This window comes from Globicephala melas, chromosome 3 (genome assembly GCF_963455315.2).
Source record: "Globicephala melas chromosome 3, mGloMel1.2, whole genome shotgun sequence".
NCBI classification, from domain to species: Eukaryota; Metazoa; Chordata; class Mammalia; order Artiodactyla; family Delphinidae; genus Globicephala; species Globicephala melas.
The window spans coordinates 156,001,556-156,020,014 of NC_083316.1; the positions used below are offsets into that span (position 1 = coordinate 156,001,556).

Sequence of the window (18,459 nt, forward strand, 5' to 3'; positions counted from 1 at the left end):
GAAGCCACGTCCCTGGGCAGGTTGAAGGGGCTGGGGTCGGCGCACGGGAGGAGGGCTTCGCCCTACTTATTCCATTTCCCCATAACTTTGGTCACCAAGCACAGGCGGTTGCCGCGGAAGCGACCCGTCCACAGCCCCCGCAGGGCTCAGCGACAAAGCTGAACACTTTGTGTGGGAATCAAGGCTCCCAGCAGGCGTTGCGCTGGGCGGTTAGTGCGCAGGCGCGCGCAGCCAGCCTCCGACTCTCCCCTCCCCGGCAAGCCCCGGCCCCAGTTCCAAGCTGGAGCCACCGACGCGAAGGGGGACGGGTTCCTCTTAAAAGAGAAACGGAGGCGGCGCGCGCTAGGTGGGCCCCTGTCCTCCCGCCGCTCTCCGGGCCTGCGCGCGACGCTGGGGAGGCGCAGGCGCAGTCGGGATGAGGGCGGGTGGGGGCGCTCAGGTAAGGCCGGGGTGGGAGTGGGCCGCGGCGGGAGCTCTGGGCGGCCTGGGAGCTGCCTTAGGAATTGGCCCATCCGACGCAGTGTGAGTGTTCAGTGGGGCGGCCCGAGACGGAGTGGGCCCCAGACCCCCCCTTCCCCGCCCTCCTGTCCCGGCTCCACCCACAACGACCCAACTATGAGGAGCTCTCCCAATGCACACGACCTCTCCTTCCCTCATCAACCAGTGAAGACCCATGCCCTTTTGAAGATGAAACTGTTACCTTACCCTCTGCCCCTTCCTAGTCGAAATTTCCTTACCCATAGCTCCAGTTCTTCACGTCAGTGGGCCCAGGATCAGGCCATTCTGACTTTGATGCAGTACCCCTGCCTCCCACCCCCAAGATACCCACCCCATAGCGCTAATTTACACGCCCTGTAATGGAAGCAGAAGTGGTTTGGACCCAGTGGCAGCGAATGCTATTGCAGTGGTTTAGTTCTGCCCCAATTCACCGTTGAGGAAACTGAGGCCCCAGCGGTGGGTGGAACCGGGGCCTCTGGCCTCGGATCAGGTCGGCCCACACGCGTGTCTCCCCGACCCCGCAGGCCCTGGTACTCATGGCTGCCTCCCCTGCGGACGCATCCCGCAGGCGGCGAGAGAAGCGGCGGCAGCTGGACGCGCGCCGCAGCAAGTGCCGCATCCGCCTGGGCGGCCACATGGAACAGTGGTGCCTCCTCAAGGAGCAGCTGGGCTTCTCCCTGCACTCGCAGCTGGCCAAGTTCCTGTTGGACCGGTTAGGGGCCGGGTCAAGGGTTCTGGCGGAGGGCACCCAGGCTGCAACACCCAGCACCCTACCCGCCCCCTTTCCCCCACATCAAGTGCTGGCCTGCTGCTCCTTCCCACTGGCAGATTTATCACTTCAGCAGTAAGGCCAGTGTGATTTGTGGCCTCCCAGGGTCTCCCCCCACCTCTTGGTCCAGGAGAATAGGGGACCCCGTAAGTGTGTGAATGCCCAGAGCTGAGGGCAGTTGGCCACATGGGCCCCCACCTGACCTGCCTCTTGTCCCCCTGGCAGGTACACTTCTTCAGGCTGCGTGCTTTGTGCAGGTGGGTAGGGAATGGCTAGGGGTAGAGGATTAGGAGCCAGAGAGAGAATAGGGGCAACAAGGAGTTGTGTGACCCAGAAACACCCTCCCTAAGGGGATTGGATAAGAGGGAGCCTTGAGTGAGTTTGGGAAGAGATGGGGGAGTTGGGGAGCCCAAGGAGGCAGCCTGTGGAGAAGGGAGCAATATCTCAGAACACTGGGGTTTGGGCTCTGAAGAATGGTAAACTGGATTAGGGACCAGGGTTGCCCAGGGGGTGGGGGTACAGGGCTGTCTGAGTGTGGATCTCCAGGATGAGAGGAGAGGACCTCCCAGCTCACCCTGACTGTTGCCTTCACTGCTCTAGGTCCTGAGCCTGTGGCCCCCAAGGGTCTGCAGTATCTGGTGCTCCTGTCTCATGCTCACAGTCGAGAGTGCAGCCTGGTGCCTGGGCTGCGGGGACCTGGGGGCCGAGATGGGGGGCTTGTGTGGGAGTGCTCAGCCGGCCACACCTTCTCCTGGGGCCCCTCTTCAGGCCCCACATCTCCAGAGGAGCCCAATCCGGTCCCCCTTGCAAGTACTGGCCAGAGAAGCTGGTGCCCAGAAGCCAGGAGTGGGCCAGAGCCCGCAGGTAGGCTGGGGGAAAGAAGAGTTATGGAGAAAAAGGAGGGAAAAGTGTTCTTGTCCCTGTAGCTCAGAACCCCATTCTTTAAAAATGATCCTTTCTCCGTGGAAAAACTCTATGGTGACAAGGAAATACATCCTCAAATATACTTTTAGGTATGAAAAGCAAAATACAGAATTGGATGTATGGTATATTACCGTTGGTGGAAAAATAAGAGGAGAAAGGAAAATATTTGTATGTACTTATGAATGTATAGGATATTTCTGGAAGGGCATGTAGGAAACCAGGTTACCTGTAGGAGGAATGAGGTGGCTGGGGTATAGTATTGGAAAGGAGACTTTTCACATGGTTCAAAGAAAAAACCCTGTTTTTTGAACCATGTGAATGTACCATCTCTAAAATAAAACAGCCCCTCCCACTCCAGTAGCCTCTGCCCCCTCTTCCTCCTTCCTAAGAGTCTTCCTACCACTTCAGACCTTAGAACTCCACCTGTCCTCATCCCTCCAATACAGGGTTCCTTCCCCTTTGACCCTACCTATGCCAACAGGTTTGGAATCTAAGCATGATGAGAGGACTGAGGAGGCCAGGTTGCCCAGGTGAGTTTGGGGTTGGGGGGGACAAGATAGACCTGGGTGGACAATGGGAGTGAGGGAGCACGACCTCCTGCTTGCCTTCCTTGGACCTGCAGAGAGGTGGGACCCCCGCCAGAGGCCTTCCCATCCCTAGGAGAAGAAGACGGGGAAGAGGAAGATGAGGATGAAGAGGAGATGCTCAGTGATGCCAGCCCATGGACCTACAGCTCCTCCCCAGATGAGCAAGTTGGGGCTGAGGGAGGGTGCTGAGCAGAGCAGGAGGAGGGAGGGGGTGACTGGCTGGGGAACCCAGAGCTCTGCAGACTTGAGGGAGGGGCTTGTTGGTGGAGAGGGCAGGGTAGGCTTTGGAAAAGGCAGAAAGAACTAGAGGCTTTGGATTGGGTGGAAAGGAAGTTAGGCTCTGGGGGAAAATGAAAGCTGAAAGTAGGTATGAACAGGGAGCCTGTGGTAGGGGTAGGGTTGTTCTGAGTTTGGGATCTTTGCAGTTTAGGGGTTGGGGTTGGGCTGGGGCTGGCTGAGAATCCAGGGAGATAATGCCTTCCTCTTCTTCATTCTCCTTTCAGCAGTGAGCCAGATGCTCCCAGACCACCCCCTTCCCCTGTCACCCATGCACTTAAGGATGGGGAGATACCCCCGGCCCCTGCAGCTGTCCCAACTCCTCTTGCTTCGCCATCCTCATCAGCATCCTCATTGGGTTCTGGAGCTCCTCTGCCTGTGGAAGTCAGGATACAGCCAGAGCTCAGTGGGACCCCTCAAGCAGACCAGCAGACTGAGCCCCTGGCCAGGTAACCTGATGGCTGAGACAGAGGGCAGGGGCATCCTGGGACATGGCCCTCCCTCGAGGCCCTCTGCTCCCTCTTTGCTGCCCGTAGCCCTGGGAGTCAGGCTCAGTCTGCTCTGGCCTCGGCATGGGATGAGGACACTGCTCAGATCGGCCCCAAGAGAATTAGGTAGGACTGGGGGAAGTGGCTCTGGGTGGGGAAGGGAGCGGAGCGAGGTGGAGGAGAGCCTGCACAAGTCCTCATGCTTCCTATTCTCCTCCCCCAGGAAAGCTGCCAAAAGAGAGCTGCTGCCCTGTGACTTCCCTGGCTGCGGAAGGATCTTCTCAAACCGGCAGTATTTGAATGTGAGGATGTGAGGGGTACAGGTTGGGTTCTGTGTAGCCTCATGGGTGGAGGAGAAGGGCTGAAGGAAAAGCTGAGGCAAAGAAGCCTAGGGTGTGGGGGGAGTTCAGAGCCAGGGAGAGAAGAGTTGGGATGGACGTGCAGAGCTTGCCTATAGTTAATAATCACTAATCCAGATGACCGGTAGATAAGGCAGAAAACCAAGCCCCAGGTGCGCAGCTGCTGCCCACTACTGCTTGTTACACAGGCCCTCTGATGACCACATGGAGATGATGGTGGCATTCCTCAGGCTTTTGGGGTGCTAGTGACTATTCTAAGCACTTGATATGTGTCAAGTCTTTTGATCTTCTCGGCATTCCTATGAAGTGGGTGCTGGTACTACTCCTGCTTTGCAGATGAGGAAACCAAGGAAAACAGAAATGCCAAGCGTTGCCCAAGGCTTCTCAGCTAGTGTGTCATGGTGTTCGGTTCCTCACTCCATCGGGCTGCCTCGCCCTGCTGTCTCATGTGGGTGGTCCTCACTCCAGGAGGATTAGGGGACAGACCTGTCCCCAGCCTCACTGCAGGAGAGGTTTGAGGCACAGAGAGAGAAGAGTCCCAGTCCCACACTCAGCCAGAGCCCTCACAGGGCTCTGAGGCCGGGAGAGGACCCAGACCCGAGGGATGGTGAAGCCTGGGTGGATGGGATTTGGGAGAGGGGGAAGGTCCCCAAGTGGTGGTGAAGCTCTGGGCTTCTGAGAAGAACATTCAGCAGGGCTGGTCAGACATACTTGAGTCTATTAATGGAGGAGACTGAAGTAGCCCCCAGCAGCAGTTTAATTATGGGAAAATAGGATTATGGAGAAAGGGAAAGCGCATGCAACTTAGTGAGCCAGGAGGTGAAATTAGACCAGATAAAAAGAGAAATATTTCCCAGAAATACTTGGGGAGTTAAGGTTGAAGAACACACTATCCTTAAAAGTGTTCCAGGTTGAGAAGGAGTGTGTGTGTGTGTGTGTGCTTCCAAAGCAGATTTAGGAGAAAATGATATAATCCCATGGTGAGCTATTAATAAAAAGTAGGCCATCTGAGTGATATTGTTGTACATTGATATTGATATCAAGGAGAATAATCATACCCACCAAAAAATGTGTTCCCATCCCTGGCAGATGGCAAATCCATAGTTAGGGAACCAAGAGTGTCACCAGAAGTGCACTTTTTTCAAGGACCTGGGCATTGCAAGGTGAGGTTGTGACAAAGAGGTGAGATAATGGAACTTGAGGGCAGGATAGGGTGAGGGCAGAGTTTGGGGTCAGGAAGGGATGGGATTGGGGTGCTTATGTATAGGTGAGGACTGGCCAGGATGATATGAGCTGGCGGTGACAAGGAGAACTGTTGTGGGAGACGGCAGAAGAACCTGCCTGCTGGGTCAGCTCTGGTGGTTGCCCTGAGGAAACCATGTGCTTCCTCCCCTAGCACCACAAGAAGTACCAGCACATCCACCAAAAGTCCTTCTCCTGCCCAGAGCCGGCCTGTGGGAAGTCCTTCAACTTTAAGAAACACCTGAAGGAGCATGTGAAGCTGCACAGTGGTGAGTGGTGGAAATGCATCCTCACCTGCCCCTGTGGGTCCCTTCCCCTCCCCCTGTGGGTCCCTTCCCCTCCCTCTGTGAGTCCCTTCCCCTCCCCCATGAGGCCAGTCATCTCCTATCTGCAGGTCTTGTCACACTGCTCTGGGATAACTCTCACTCACACACTCATCCTGCACTCTCTGTGTGTTTAGATCCTCCCTGCTTGAAACTGTTCTAGGTGCTGGGCTACAGCAGTGAATAAAGCAGGCAGTACTCACCTAAGATGTCCACTCTAGTGAAGGGCTACAAAGAGCTGTGAAAGGTGCTTTGAGCAAAGACCTAAGTGAAGGGAGGAATGGAGGCTTCGCCACATCCACATGAGAGGCAGCACATGAGAGGACCCTAAACTGGCATCTGCGGGCATGTTCCAGGAATGGAGAGGAGGCCAGGAGATTAGAAAGGAAGGAAGAGAGGTCAGATAGGTGGTAGGGGCCTTCAAGACCACCATCGGTTGGCAAATGTGACGGGCACCAGTGCGGTGGAGGGAGGGACAGAACTGATTTTAAAAGGAGCATTGTGGCTGCCATGTGGAGAATAGGGGATAGCAGGAATGTGCAGTGCACAGTGATAGTGACCTAGACAGTCAAGTTGATGAGAAGTGGCTGGAGACTGACAAGAGAGTGAAGTTGGAGCCAGGGCTACTGTGGGAAGAACAGATTGTCCATGGGTAGGACTGTGGAGTCAGGGGTGACTTGGAGGGTTCCAGCCTGAGCCAACTGGGCAGAAGGTGATGTGACTTCCTGAAAGTGAGGGAGAAGCAGGCCTCAGAAAAGGCACATGACATTTGATTTGGGACATGCTACTTAGGTATCCCAGAAAACGTGAATCTCGTGTTCAGGGGAGATGTTGGGCAAGAAAAAAGTGTTCATCATGAGCATATGGGTGGTGTTTAGAGCCATGGGTGGAGTGTTCCTACAGGGAGAGAGTGAACATAGGTAGAGAAGAGGTCTGAGCAGGGCAGGTAGGAAGGGCAGCTGCAGAGGTGCTGTTGGGGCAGGTGAAGAGAGCGGTATCTGAGGAGCCAAGTGGAGAAAGTGCTCCAGGGAGGAGGGAGGGGTGAGATGTGCCGGTGCTGCAGAGCTGAGTGAGATGAGGATGCGCACAGGCCACCAGGCAGGGCCATGGGAAGCCATCCTTGACCAGATGACAAAATGGCATGTGACAAGGGAGATGACAGCCAGAATGGACTGGGTTCAGAGCAGAGACGAGCTAAGGAAGTGTAGACAGCAAGTATGGACAACTCTTCAGAGTTCTACTGTGAAGACAAGCAGAGAAATAGGTGTAAGTTGGAGGGCTGTGAGCCTGAGCACAGAGATGGGAATGATCCCACAGAGAGGAAAGGCTTGCTGATGCCAGGGTGGGTTGAGCAACCTTAAGTCGTTGAGGAGGGGTGTATCTGAGCACAGCTGGAGGGCAGCCACAGGGAAGCAGGGACTATTCACATATATGGGCACAGAAGCAAGTTGGCTGGTAGATTAGGTGGGGGGAGGATGTGGGCATTCTCTCCTGGCTCCTCTTCTTGGTGACTTATAAAACGAGGTCACTGCTGAGTGAGGTTGGTAGAAAGAGGAGGTCATGTGGAAAATGCCCTTCTGAACTCTAGAAAGTGGGAGAGTGAACTGACCAAGGAGATGCAGAGGCATTGTGTGTGTGCGGCGGGGGTGAGGCTTGACACTTGTAGTTGTGTATGAAAGTAGAGCTCAAAGTGGGGTGAGGGTGGGGTGTTGTAGGTTGTGTTTCCGCCCCCCTTGGCGTACGTGTGCCGGCCTGGATCAGGCCAAGGGTTGTATTTATCCTGAGTTGGGCTTTAACCAAGCAGGCACAGCTGAGGAAGAGCGGGACAGGTGAGTTGGTAGTGTGAGTGGAGGAAGGCTACAAAGATGCCCTGGAAATGAACTGGGCAAAGAGAGGGGAGGGGGACAGTGGGAAGGCAGTGGGCTGCTGGACCGGCAGCCTGGAACTGTGGGATAACTGTAACAGGACAAGGTAGGGGGCCCTGGCCGGAACTGGGATGTCTGAAATTGTGATTTCAAGGTGGTGCAGTGATGGGGCATGACCTGGGAATGGTGGCTGAGAAGGGTTGTGGGGGGCGGCCAGGTCAGTGAAGGTCAGGGAACAGGGGAGGGGAGTGCGGGACATGTAGAAAACAAACTGACAGCAGTGGTGATGGCTGAGGAGAGGGCCTGGAGCCAGAGCTGTGTGGAGTGCAGGAGCGTGACGGGGATGAAGGCTGTAGGGGTGTGTGTGGTCTGATGGCAGGGTATACAGAGCAGCAGTGGTACAGAGGTCTACAGGATGCCATGAAAAGCAAGGCTACCTCCTCTGCTGCAGGAGGTGTAAGAGAAAAACCACAGCAGGCCTGTGAGAACTGCTGGAGATGGGCGATGGGCAGGTGCTGTTAGAGCTGGCAGGGGGGCAGGTTCAGGGAGGAAGGAGAGGGGATTGGCTCTTGACACCCACAGGGCATCTGACAGGTCACACGGCACTGTTGGGGGGTGGTGGGAGGAGTGAGATATGCAGGCTGAATAGGGACAGTACTCCTTTGGGGGACAGTGGGGGTGGACCAAGGAAGGGCCTCAGCTTGGGGATGGATGCTGGGCTGTCCCCCATGTGCCCACAGATACCCGAGACTACATTTGTGAGTTCTGCGCCCGGTCTTTCCGCACCAGCAGCAACTTGGTCATCCACCGGCGCATCCACACTGGAGAGAAACCCCTGCAGTGAGTGTGGGGAAGAGAGCCCAGGGTGGTGGGAAATGGGGAGGTGCTGGCAGGACATCGGGGCAGTTGGGACCAGGAGGAACCCCTGGGGAAGTCAAGATGGGCTGAGGCCCGTTTCTTCCCCCTGCTGTCCCTGGCTCAGGTGTGAGATCTGCGGGTTCACCTGCCGCCAGAAGGCGTCCCTGAATTGGCATCGGCGCAAGCATGCAGAGACGGTGGCTGCCTTGCGATTCCCCTGTGAGTTCTGCGGCAAGCGCTTCGAGAAGCCAGACAGTGTCACAGCTCACCGCAGCAAAAGCCACCCCGCCTTGCTCCTGGCCCCACAAGAATTAGCTGGTCCATTGGAGTCCTGTTCCAGCATCTCTGCCCCTGCATCCCTGGGGACCGACGAGGGAGCCAGGCCCTCTCTGGCTCCTCAGGCTCCCACACTGCTCCCTTAGCAGTGAGCACTCCCCAGAATTTGGGGAGCCAGGGACTGGAAAGGAGCAAGAAGGGCCAGATGACTGGGCCCTGGGGACTAGGGTGATGGGGAGTGCAGGGCAGGGGCAAGACTGTGCTCTAGGGGAGCCAGGCTACTTTAGTCTTCCTAAAGGACAGAATAAACCCAGTATTTTACATGGACGTGTGTGAGCAGAGCAGCAGAGCGAGTGTTTTGGCACCTGAGGTATAGGAATCTTGATTCCTTTGGAAGCAGGCTCTCCTGGAATGTGCCTGAGTGCACCCTAAGTGCAGGCCTTATTCTTCTCTCTGCAGACCCCCACCTGCACCCACCCTGAAGACCCAGCTTTCTTTCCCAATTCGCTTTGGCACTCCTTCCACTCTTGCATTCAAGCAAGGCACTAGGTAATTCCAGAGGGTTGGGCTGGAGTAGGATTAGAGGTATGTGTTCCTGGGCCACATTTGTACTCTCCACTAACCAAGAGAACCAAATGTATAGGGGCCCCTAAAGAGTCTTGCCTTCCAGTGCAAAACTGAGGGGCCTATATGTGCAAGATTGCTGAGCTAGCTTGGGAAGAGACCAGAGACCTTGGAATTTTGAAAGGGCCTGTCTCTTGGGTGACTCCTGAAGTCTGCAAATACAGCAGCCTCAGGTTTGACAAAGGGAGCTCTTGGCATCTGGAACTCAAATAATTCTTTATTTCACCACCTGCAAGCAAAAAAATCGCCGGCCAATTACAGGGAATTTTCATCCCTGCACTGTGGCCTCTGTGGAGCTCAGTTTCCTCATGGCTGCAAGCTTAATTTGTGTATAGCGTTCTTACTGCACTTGGCAGTGCCCAGCTTTGTGGACCCATGTGGTCTTGACTCAGGTCCCAGGGTTGATGTCCCCCACCTGGAGAACACTGTCCTGAGAGGCACCTTGATCTGTACACCAACAGGTCTGTCCCATGGGACAGGTGGGCAGCCACGCTGAGAGCTCCTGCCCACCTTTACATGGTGTGAAGCACTTCTCCGGGTGCTTCTGGCGTGGAGATATCTTTCAGTGAAGTGAGCTTTCCCACTATCTCTCCACAAATTTCCCATCTCTCAGAAGCTGAGGGAGAAAGCAGCAGAGAGACTAACAGTCAAGTGAAAGGAAGAGTCAAGAAAACCACAGGGCCTGTGACTCCAGCCACATCTGTGGTCATTAACTGAAGAGGCAGTACACCAAAAGTATCTAGAAAGAAGAGGTAGAGGACACTCAGGCTGGAAAAAGGAGATGGGACAAGAGAAGACAGGATGCTGATGGGAAAACAGGAAACACCTGAGAGCACAGCAGCAGGGATGGGACACACCAATACTTGGGCGCTCTCCCACGTGTGGGGTCTGAGAGGTTCCCCCTGCACCTACATCTCAGAGGGGGAGAAGGACGGACAGAGAACAGGCAAAGAGCTGACAGGGGAAGCAGGTGTAGGGGTGCAGCGAGAGGCCAGGTGAAGTGCTACCAACAGAGATGGAGAAAGGTAATATGCCACGCTGTCTTTCCACAGAACTCCATCTGCGAGTTGTCCCACCCATCCCTATGGCACTATGAAAGTGCTTATCAAGCCCACTCCGGAGAAGACTCTCAGCAAGTCTTTCTCAACTGAGACACAAAAAGCCCTGGCTTTTCCTGTCCTGCTTGCCCAGCAAAGATGAGGGCAGTGCCCGCCTTGGCCTCAGTGGCAGCGGCAGCTGTAGCTGCGGCGGCGCGAGCACGTGTGTGGGCCCGCTGGTGTTGCGACAGGGAGCGGCTGTGGCTGAAACACTTGCCACACTCCGCACATTCCGCCGGCCGCTCGCCCAGGTGCGTTTTGCGGTGCAGTGCCAGCTTGGAGCCCACACTGAAGGCTTTGCCACACTCAGGGCACTTGTGGGGCTTGTGGCCGGCATGGTTGCGCCGGTGCACGTTGAGGTTGGACACGCACGTGAAGTGCTTGCCGCACAACTCACAGCGGTAGGGCTTCTCGCCTGTGTGTGTGCGCCTGTGCTTTGTGAGGTCCGAGCGGTCGCTGAAGCAGCGGCCACACTCGGTACAGGGGAAGGGCCTCTCGCCTGTGTGGATGCGCTGGTGCACCACAAGGTCGGAGCGCTGCCCGAAGCCCTTGCCACACGTGGCGCATGCGTGTGGCCGCTCTCCCTGGTGGCTGCGCCGATGGCGCAGCAGCGTGGAGCTCTCACTGAAGCGGCGCCCGCAGTCGCTGCAGGCGTAGGGCTTCTCGCCCGTGTGCGTGCGCTGATGGCGCACCAGGGTGGCGCTCTCCAAGAAGCCCTTGCCGCACTCTGGGCATTTGAAAGGTTTCTCACCCGAGTGCGTCTGCAGGTGTCGCGTTAGTGTGGAGCTCTTGCCAAAGCTCTTGCCACACATACTACATTGGTGTGCGTCCGAAGTGCCTGGCTGCCGAAGTGTGGAGTCACCAGGGCTCCTGGCCGTGTGGACACGCAAATGGCTCCGAAGTCCCGCACCGCTGCGGAAGGCCCGCGGGCACTGAGTGCAGCGATGGAGCGTGTCAGCGGGCACGGCCGGTGTCCCCCATGGGTGTGCCCGTGCCTGGTGGAAGCGCAGTGCGCTCTGGCGGAAGGCACGAGGGCACAGCGGACAGCGGCGGGGCAGCTCAGGAGGGTGCCAGTGGCGCCTGTGCAGCAGCAGAGCCGGGAGGTGTGGGAAGCAGCGGCCGCAAGCTCGGCAGCGGCAGGAGCGGCTGCGCCGCCTGTGCGCGCTCTGGTGTAGGTCAAGGCGGCCGCTGTGATGGAAGCTCTGGCCACACTCATTGCAGATGTAGAGCGTCTGGCCCGCATGAGCACGTCGGTGCGCACGGAGGTCTGCGGCCTGTGCGCAGCGCTCGCCGCACTCTAGACAGCGGAAGCGGCTGTCGCCACCATGGGCGCGCTCATGCCGCAGCAGCACCGAACTGTAGCGGAAGCTCTTTCCACACTCACTGCACCCATAAGGCCTGCCGGCTGCTGCCTCTGAGGCAGCAGCGAGCATGATGAGGGCCAGGCCGGGCGCCCTCAGGGTGCAGCGTGCCACTCACACTCTGGAGTCCACCTCCTCCAGCTGAGAGTTATTTTCAGTTTTCTTAAGGCCTAGAAAGGGAACGGTAGCAGAGGGAAGAGAGGGAGGCCCGGAAAACTGGTCCGCGGATTCCGGGGTTCCTTCTCTCACAGCAGGTGCTGTGGCTGTTTCAGAGGTGGGCTGCAGCTAGGTTTACCATGTACCGTGAGCCCTGCAGGGAGAAGGTCACTATGAGCCCCAGCAACATCTATGACAGCTACACCTTGGGGAATGGAGGGGCAAGCACAGGCTCCCTGTTTTCTGTACCTTCCCCAGCTAGACCATCTCTGGAGTTCCATTCTCCAAGAGGAGGCAAAGCCATGGGAGTCCTAGAAATATGGGGGGGGAGGGGTCCTTGTGCCACCAGGAAGGGCAGTAGGGACTCAAGAGGGGAGCTTTCCTCCAGTACACTGTTCGGGAGGGAAGGAAGAGTGTCCAGCTTGTTTTATGACCTTAGCCCAGGGACCTAGGCCTGGAGATGCACTAGGGAACGACCAAGGAGGGATGGGAAATGAGAAGTCCCCTGGGCCTAAACCACATCAACACCTTCCTCTGAAGACCCAGGGTTTCCTGAGTAACCAGTGTGAACCCAGCCAGGCCTGGGTTGGAAGCGGTGAAGCATAAACCTATCCAGCAGCAGCCTGGGCAAAAGGCTCAGGAACGGCTGGGATCTGGGCAAGGGAAGGTATCTGAGAAAACCCAAAGTATTGCTCCTTGGCTTTGGACAGCACCTGATACACAATCATACCACATCAGTACACAGTCTCAAAGTTCTGTGGCCTAACCTTGAGAAAGCAACTCAGGACCCAGGAAAGGGGTAAAAGGAAGCATGGATAATTCACAAAGAATATTATCAAAAGTTGATGGCATTATCAAAGAAGTGATCTTCCCATTTCTAGGGAAGGCTGGGGAGAAGGAAGGGACATCCTTTCTAATTCTCAGGGCATTCAAGTTGTTTGCAAACATTCTGCAGACTTTCCTCATTGCCCCAGCTCCAGGGATCTGAGAACCTGCAGTAGCAAAGAAGCCCCTTTATGGGGATGGAATCTGCTCTGCCGTTTTCTTTATCTCAAGTGGTATCCCTGAATCCTTCTGACAAGTTGGTCCAGGTGGCTCTCTGTGAGCAGGGTCAGCATTTGTGCACAGAACCTCCTGTGCCCTTTATTTAGAGCACAAATTGGGCTGCTCTCCTCACCTGACTGGCCTCACCACTGACTGTTCCCCTCAAGACCCATGGATCTGTCCCCAGTTCAGTTCAGTGGGACACGGGAGACAGGTATAGTCACTATAAGTTATAGGCCATGTCACCCAACAGATCAGTGAGAGTAAGCAAACAAAATAGTCATCAGTCACTTTCTTATTAGCAGATGGAAACTCAAATACCCAGAGCTGTGGTTAAAACACCCCATAGATGGGGTCCTCATCTTTTGGACGCAAATAGGGTCAATTGAAAAAAGCCTTTAAAACTACAGACCTGCAGGGGTGGGCTCTGAAGCTTCTGTTCCCCTCCTTCTTGGGAAGGAGTGGTGGATATAGCATGTTCTCTCCCTGTGCCTCTGGAGCAGGATGTGCTGTGCCCTGCAGGAAGGATAAAATAAGAGGGACAATGTGAATTTAAACTGAGCAAAGGGGACAGATGCAGGTAGAAGAGAAAGAAGGAAACATTTCTTGGAAGAGAGTATTTTTAAAATGGATATTTTCAAATATAAAAAACTAACAAGAATAGTACCACAAATCACTCACTCACCTTCAGCATCTATTTACATTTTGCTATTTTGTTTCATCTATGACACTCCCCCCACCCTACCCCAGCCCATACACTATTTTTTTTTGGGGGGGGGTGTCTGGAGTATTTTAAATCCTAGACATCTTATTCAAAGAGGATGAGTTTTAAACAAAATCTGCAAGCAGGGGCAAGAGCCCCTCTGCAGACCTGAGAGCAGACTTTAGAGGGAGTTTCTTGGTTCTTCCAGAGACAGTTTTCAGCCCAGGCACTTGCTTGGGCTGCTAATTATAGCTGGTCAAATTCAAAAGAATGTTCGCCCTTGTGTGAATACAACCTTCTCTCAAGGGTCAGTGGTTGATCCCAAATGGCAAAGAGAGCAATGCTTATGTCCTAGTGAGTATTCCCCCTCACCTGAGTGTCTCTGGAGACCCTGGCACCTCTCAGGCCAAGTTTCTGGGATTACACCCTCTGCCAGGCTACTGCCTTCAAGGGCACATGCCCAAGGAAGGAAAGACAAATGCACAAATGAAAACACACACACATAAATGACATATAAACAAAGATACCATTTTGCCCCATCACAGACATGGAATAAGAGACCCTGGTCAAGGGTGCGGGTTTTGTGCTTGAGTGCCAGGGTGTATCCTTCAAGTCTCTCTTCTGTACCTCACCCCATGCTGGAGCTTGCCCTGGAAGGAAAGGGTCTATGCTTGGGAAGAAATCTGAAAGAAAAAAAAAATATTACTGTGCCAAAAGAAGAACAATTTCTAGACTGTCCTAACCATCATTTTCCTGATTGAGTTCTGAAGTTGCTATACCACCAAATTTCTTTGATTTTTGGAAAAAAATAAGTACAAGGGAGGCTTCGAAAGAGGGAAGGGGGTAATTACGTGTGAATTGATGAAAAGTCCTAATTGTTCAATACTTTAAAGTATTTTAGTAACTTTCAAGTATTTAATACTTACAAACTTATACATAATTAATAAAAGACAATTACTAAGAAGATAAGGTAATGGCAAAAATTAATATTCACAATAAATGTTTCGTATACCATGAAACTTTTTTCTTAATAGATATTGCAGGCATTTCATGCCATATCTAACTGTTCACAGGAGTGTTGGACTTAATCAGGATTTACTACATTTACTAACAATCTACTGTGAGAGAAATGTAGTTCTTTTTCTTCTGAGTTGTGTTGTTCAGTCAGTATAAAGATTTTCCTCCCTGGTTATCTCTTCTGCCAGGCCAACATTTCTGGGGCAAGTGATCATCTCACAATTCCTCCATCTTGAAGCCAGAGTTGGATAAAACTGGTCTGGGCTGCAGGAGTGGGTCTGAGGGCTGTCTCAGCTGTGCTGTCTGCTACAGTGGCCACAAGCCACATGTGGCAACTGAAACTTGAAATGTGGCTGGTCCAAAGTGAGACGTGCTATAGGTCAAATACACTCCTAACTTCAAAGACTTAGTATGAAAAAAGAATACAAAATATCTCATTAATAATGTTTAATGTTGACTATATATTGAAATAATATTTTATATATATTGGGTTAAATGAAATATAGTTTTAAAATTTATTTCACCTGTTTTTAAGAAAAGTGATGATTACAAATGTGGCTCACATTTCTGTTCTATTAGATAGTGTTTGCCAAATGGCCTTTCCAAACGCTGGAACAATGTACAAAGGGAGGCTGACCCACCTCACAGTCCCTGAAGGGGACTGCATGGGAAGAGGTCACCAACTGCCCTGACCCTTAGAGCCTCAGTAACCAGAAGATAGCCACTCTCCTCATCTCCTAAGATGTGGGGCTCTGGCCATACCCTCCAGAGGGCCCATCTGCTCTTCAGGAAAGTGAATATCCGTACTGCCATCTAGGAGACCTGGTTGGGACTTGGGGTTATAACTCATGCAAAGCCTATCACTGCTGCTCTCCAGTTATTACTAGCATCAATATGGAATGGCTCTCATATGTTTCTGTGTATGTACCCCTTTCATCCTCCCAGTAGTCCTTTGAGGTGGGTACTACTGGTTACCCCTGTGTGACTTGAGGTTCCCCTGTGGTGCAAGCTCATCCAGAGCCACAAGGATGGCAGGTGGGTCCAGGGACAGGAAGGGGATGGTAGGCTGGGAGGCCCGTCTCGGGCTCTCCCCGATAGTCCCCAACCCTTCCTGGCCCTGGCCAGCTGGCAGCAGTGCAGCAGGAAGCCCCTGGCGGCCCCAGGGACCACCATGGGACCGGGGCTCACTCTGTGTACTCTGCGGTGGATTCCTTTGCGGTCCTGGTAGAGGAAAGGAAACGGTCAGCCTAAGAAGTGGTTTGGGGAGCAGTAGCTGCATTCGGGAGAGAAGATTCTTCTGCTGGCCTCTCTATATATACTTAACCCCCACCCTGGTCCCAGTCCTGAAGTCTGTTGCCCAGCCCTAATGACAATGTAGTCTCCAGGACTCTGAGACACCCCTAGAGGCTGCTGAAATTTACATCCATCTAGAAGCAAATAACCCACTTCTCACTGTTGGGAGGAGGAGGGGGGAGGAACTGGATGGATGGAATCGTTTCCCTGACCCTCTGGAGCCTGCTTTGGGGCCTTTCCACTTGTAGTTCTTTCTACCTGAAAGCCCTTTCTCCTCCTTCATTCAGGGCTCTGCTCCAATAATCCCTCCTCAGAGAAGCCCTACTGAGCACCTTCACTCCTCCAAAACAGTGATTCCCAATCTACTCTGGAAAGGTTTCGGTCTCTTTTCTAGGTGAGCATGGGGTATGAAATCCAGAGCACCAGAATGGCCAGTCCTCACTTCCCTTTTTCCCATAACAGAAACAAGGTCCAGTACTTTAAAAGACATTGCCCCTTCCGGCTTCGGATCCAGTCTGACATGTTCAAGGAGTTGGTGGAAACAGGAATGACAGCTCCCTCCCCATTCCAAGTACCCAAGCCCGATCATGATCCAAACAGATTCTTTTGCAAGGTTTTTTCACAAAGATTTTCCTGTGAAATCTGGGAAGTGTGGAGAATGTATGTATGTTAACAGGGAGAGAACATAGTAGGATAGATTATTCTCTATGTTCCTTTCACACATGGGCAAGACTACAGCCCAGAAGAGCCAGAGGAGCCCAGAACTGGGATAAGGAAGGGACTATATGGTACTTTTGCACTCTTCCTATAGGCCTAGCAAGAAGTTGGGCACACATAAGGCATCTAATACTTTTTTTAAATGATGTATTAATCTGGAATACAATTCTTTCAAACGTTAGGTTCCTGGAGGAGAGGGCGTCTCTCTAGTCATCTTATCCTCCACAGCCCTATCCACTGCATATACTGCAAATACTCTGGCTTGGTTTACTAAGTCCTTAACTGCAACCTGTGTAGGAGACCGGAGAGGCAAGTGTCCAAATTCTGGGTCTTCCATTACCAGCTGTGTGACCTTGGACAGGGGACCTGGGGTGTCTAACACTCCTGCCTGAGAAAACTCAGTGAAGGAAGCTGCGGTCATGTTTCCTATGAAAAGAGGGAAGGTGTTAAGTCTGAGAACTGCAGTTGCCGAGTTTTTAGGATTTACTCTCCCCAGGTAAATTTTATGGAACCCTGAAAAAGAGGTCTGACTCTTACCACCTAAGCATCCTAAACGTTCTGCAAGACCTTTTTTAAGTCTTTTCCCCCCGACCCACCCCCCAAAAGAACACTACTTAACAGGATTAGAGCAGTGTGGGGCTTTCGTAGACCCTCCCCACACACCGGCAGCTTCGAGAGTAAGTAGTGACATTGGTTACTCATTTTAAGACTTGGTGCCTAGTACTTAACGGGAGCTGAGCACAACTATTCGAGGAATGAGGAACGCCCCACAGGAGCAGGTCGCCTTCCCTGGCCCTCCCGCAGCGCAGCCAATCCCGGGTGCATCAGTCAGTTTTCGTCACGAGTTACTGGTCAGATTCTCCTTGCACGAAACTTCCCACCCCGGGCCCACCCCAGCTCTTCACACTTGGCGCCAGCCCACGCGAAGGGCAAGACAGGGCACCAAAAACGTAGTGGAGAGTAGGGAGCGTTTAACATCGACCGAGCCCAGAGGCTGCCGCTGCCCTTTTAAACTGACTCAGCCTGGCGATGTCCGCATCGTGGGGCCGCCAGCCACGAAGGTCACCAAGGGAGGACTGGCGAGTACATACGGAGGGCAAGGCCTGGGAGGAGCAGGCCGCGAGGCAGCGGCGGGCGTGCGCCGGCCAATCGCTTGCTCCGCTGCGGCGCCGCGTCACTCGTTGCCGGGGCGTCGTTCTCGACGGCTGCAAACCCTAGTCGCCCGGAGCGGAGGGAAGAAGCCGGGCGCAAGTTGGGGACCACTGCCCGGCGCTAACCCTCCCTCCCGGCCCTTCGGTCCCCTCACCGGTCGCCGACTGGATCCTCGGACACCGCGCGGCTCGCACTCAGCTGGCTCGCCGACCCCAGCCTGCCGCACTGCGGGACTGGGGCGGGGAAAGGAGGGAAGGACCTGGCGGAGCGCGGGGCCGCCGAGTGGGGGGAGCTGGGAGGTGCCTCGGGATTGGGGGTCACGCTCCAGCCCCGCTCTCCCGGTTTAGCCAGTGGTGTGCCTCATGAGGGCCACGTCACCGGTTGCTGGGAGGACTAGGAGACGTAAGAAGGCTCCACTAAAGGTTCAGCCTCGCCTGCCCAAGCTAGAATTCCCAGTAAGGGGGCGGAGCTAAAAGGCGGAGCCTAGGGAGACTCCGGTCCCGCCTCCCTCCCTTGTCAAGGCCCCGCCTTCTTCCCAGGCTTAACCAGTCTCTGCCTCCTCCTTTGTCCACGTCCCCTCCCCGGGTCTCTTCCACCCCAATCAGAGGAAAAGGCGCTGACCCACGTGCACCGCCTCAGCATCCAGTGGCTGGGTCCAAATGCCCTGTATGGCCTTCCTGCGGCTCACAGGCGCCCGCTGGGTCGCCAAAGGGGGTCCCCGCGGGTGCTACAGCCGGGGATACGGATGCCCGGCGCTGTGTGGCCTTGGGGGCCACCCGCCCGAACAGTCCCGGCAGTAAGTTAGTGACTTCTTACATTGAGACCAGACT

General features: G+C 54.3%; 2 protein-coding genes across 4 annotated transcripts; one reads left to right on the plus strand and one right to left on the minus strand.

The window, feature by feature from the left end:
* Window positions 1–220: 220 nt before the first annotated feature.
* ZNF692 (zinc finger protein 692) lies at window positions 221–8,792 on the plus strand. 2 transcript variants are annotated; one of them, XM_030844699.2, is made up of 12 exons: window positions 221–346; window positions 1,023–1,210; window positions 1,493–1,524; window positions 1,868–2,131; window positions 2,673–2,721; window positions 2,814–2,939; window positions 3,282–3,503; window positions 3,591–3,668; window positions 3,766–3,844; window positions 5,298–5,412; window positions 8,072–8,171; window positions 8,314–8,792. In XM_030844699.2, exons 2-12 carry the CDS (start codon window positions 1,035–1,037, stop codon window positions 8,609–8,611), a joined length of 1,539 nt encoding a protein of 512 aa, XP_030700559.1. In that variant the 5' UTR covers window positions 221–346; window positions 1,023–1,034; the 3' UTR covers window positions 8,612–8,792. The 2 variants fall into 2 exon arrangements, with proteins under 2 accessions (XP_030700559.1, XP_030700563.1); XM_030844703.2 differs by lacking the exon at window positions 221–346 and adding an exon at window positions 445–522.
* Window positions 8,793–9,292: 500 nt separating this feature from the next.
* ZNF672 (zinc finger protein 672) lies at window positions 9,293–17,935 on the minus strand. Of its 2 annotated transcripts, XM_030844704.2 has the most exons (4): window positions 17,784–17,935; window positions 13,978–14,133; window positions 13,160–13,263; window positions 9,293–11,857 (listed from the first exon to the last, which is right to left on the minus strand). In XM_030844704.2, exon 4 carries the CDS (start codon window positions 11,617–11,619, stop codon window positions 10,219–10,221), a length of 1,401 nt encoding a protein of 466 aa, XP_030700564.1. In that variant the 5' UTR covers window positions 11,620–11,857; window positions 13,160–13,263; window positions 13,978–14,133; window positions 17,784–17,935; the 3' UTR covers window positions 9,293–10,218. The 2 variants fall into 2 exon arrangements, with proteins under 2 accessions (XP_030700564.1, XP_030700565.1); XM_030844705.2 differs by lacking the exon at window positions 17,784–17,935 and having other exon boundaries at window positions 13,978–17,370.
* Window positions 17,936–18,459: the final 524 nt, after the last annotated feature.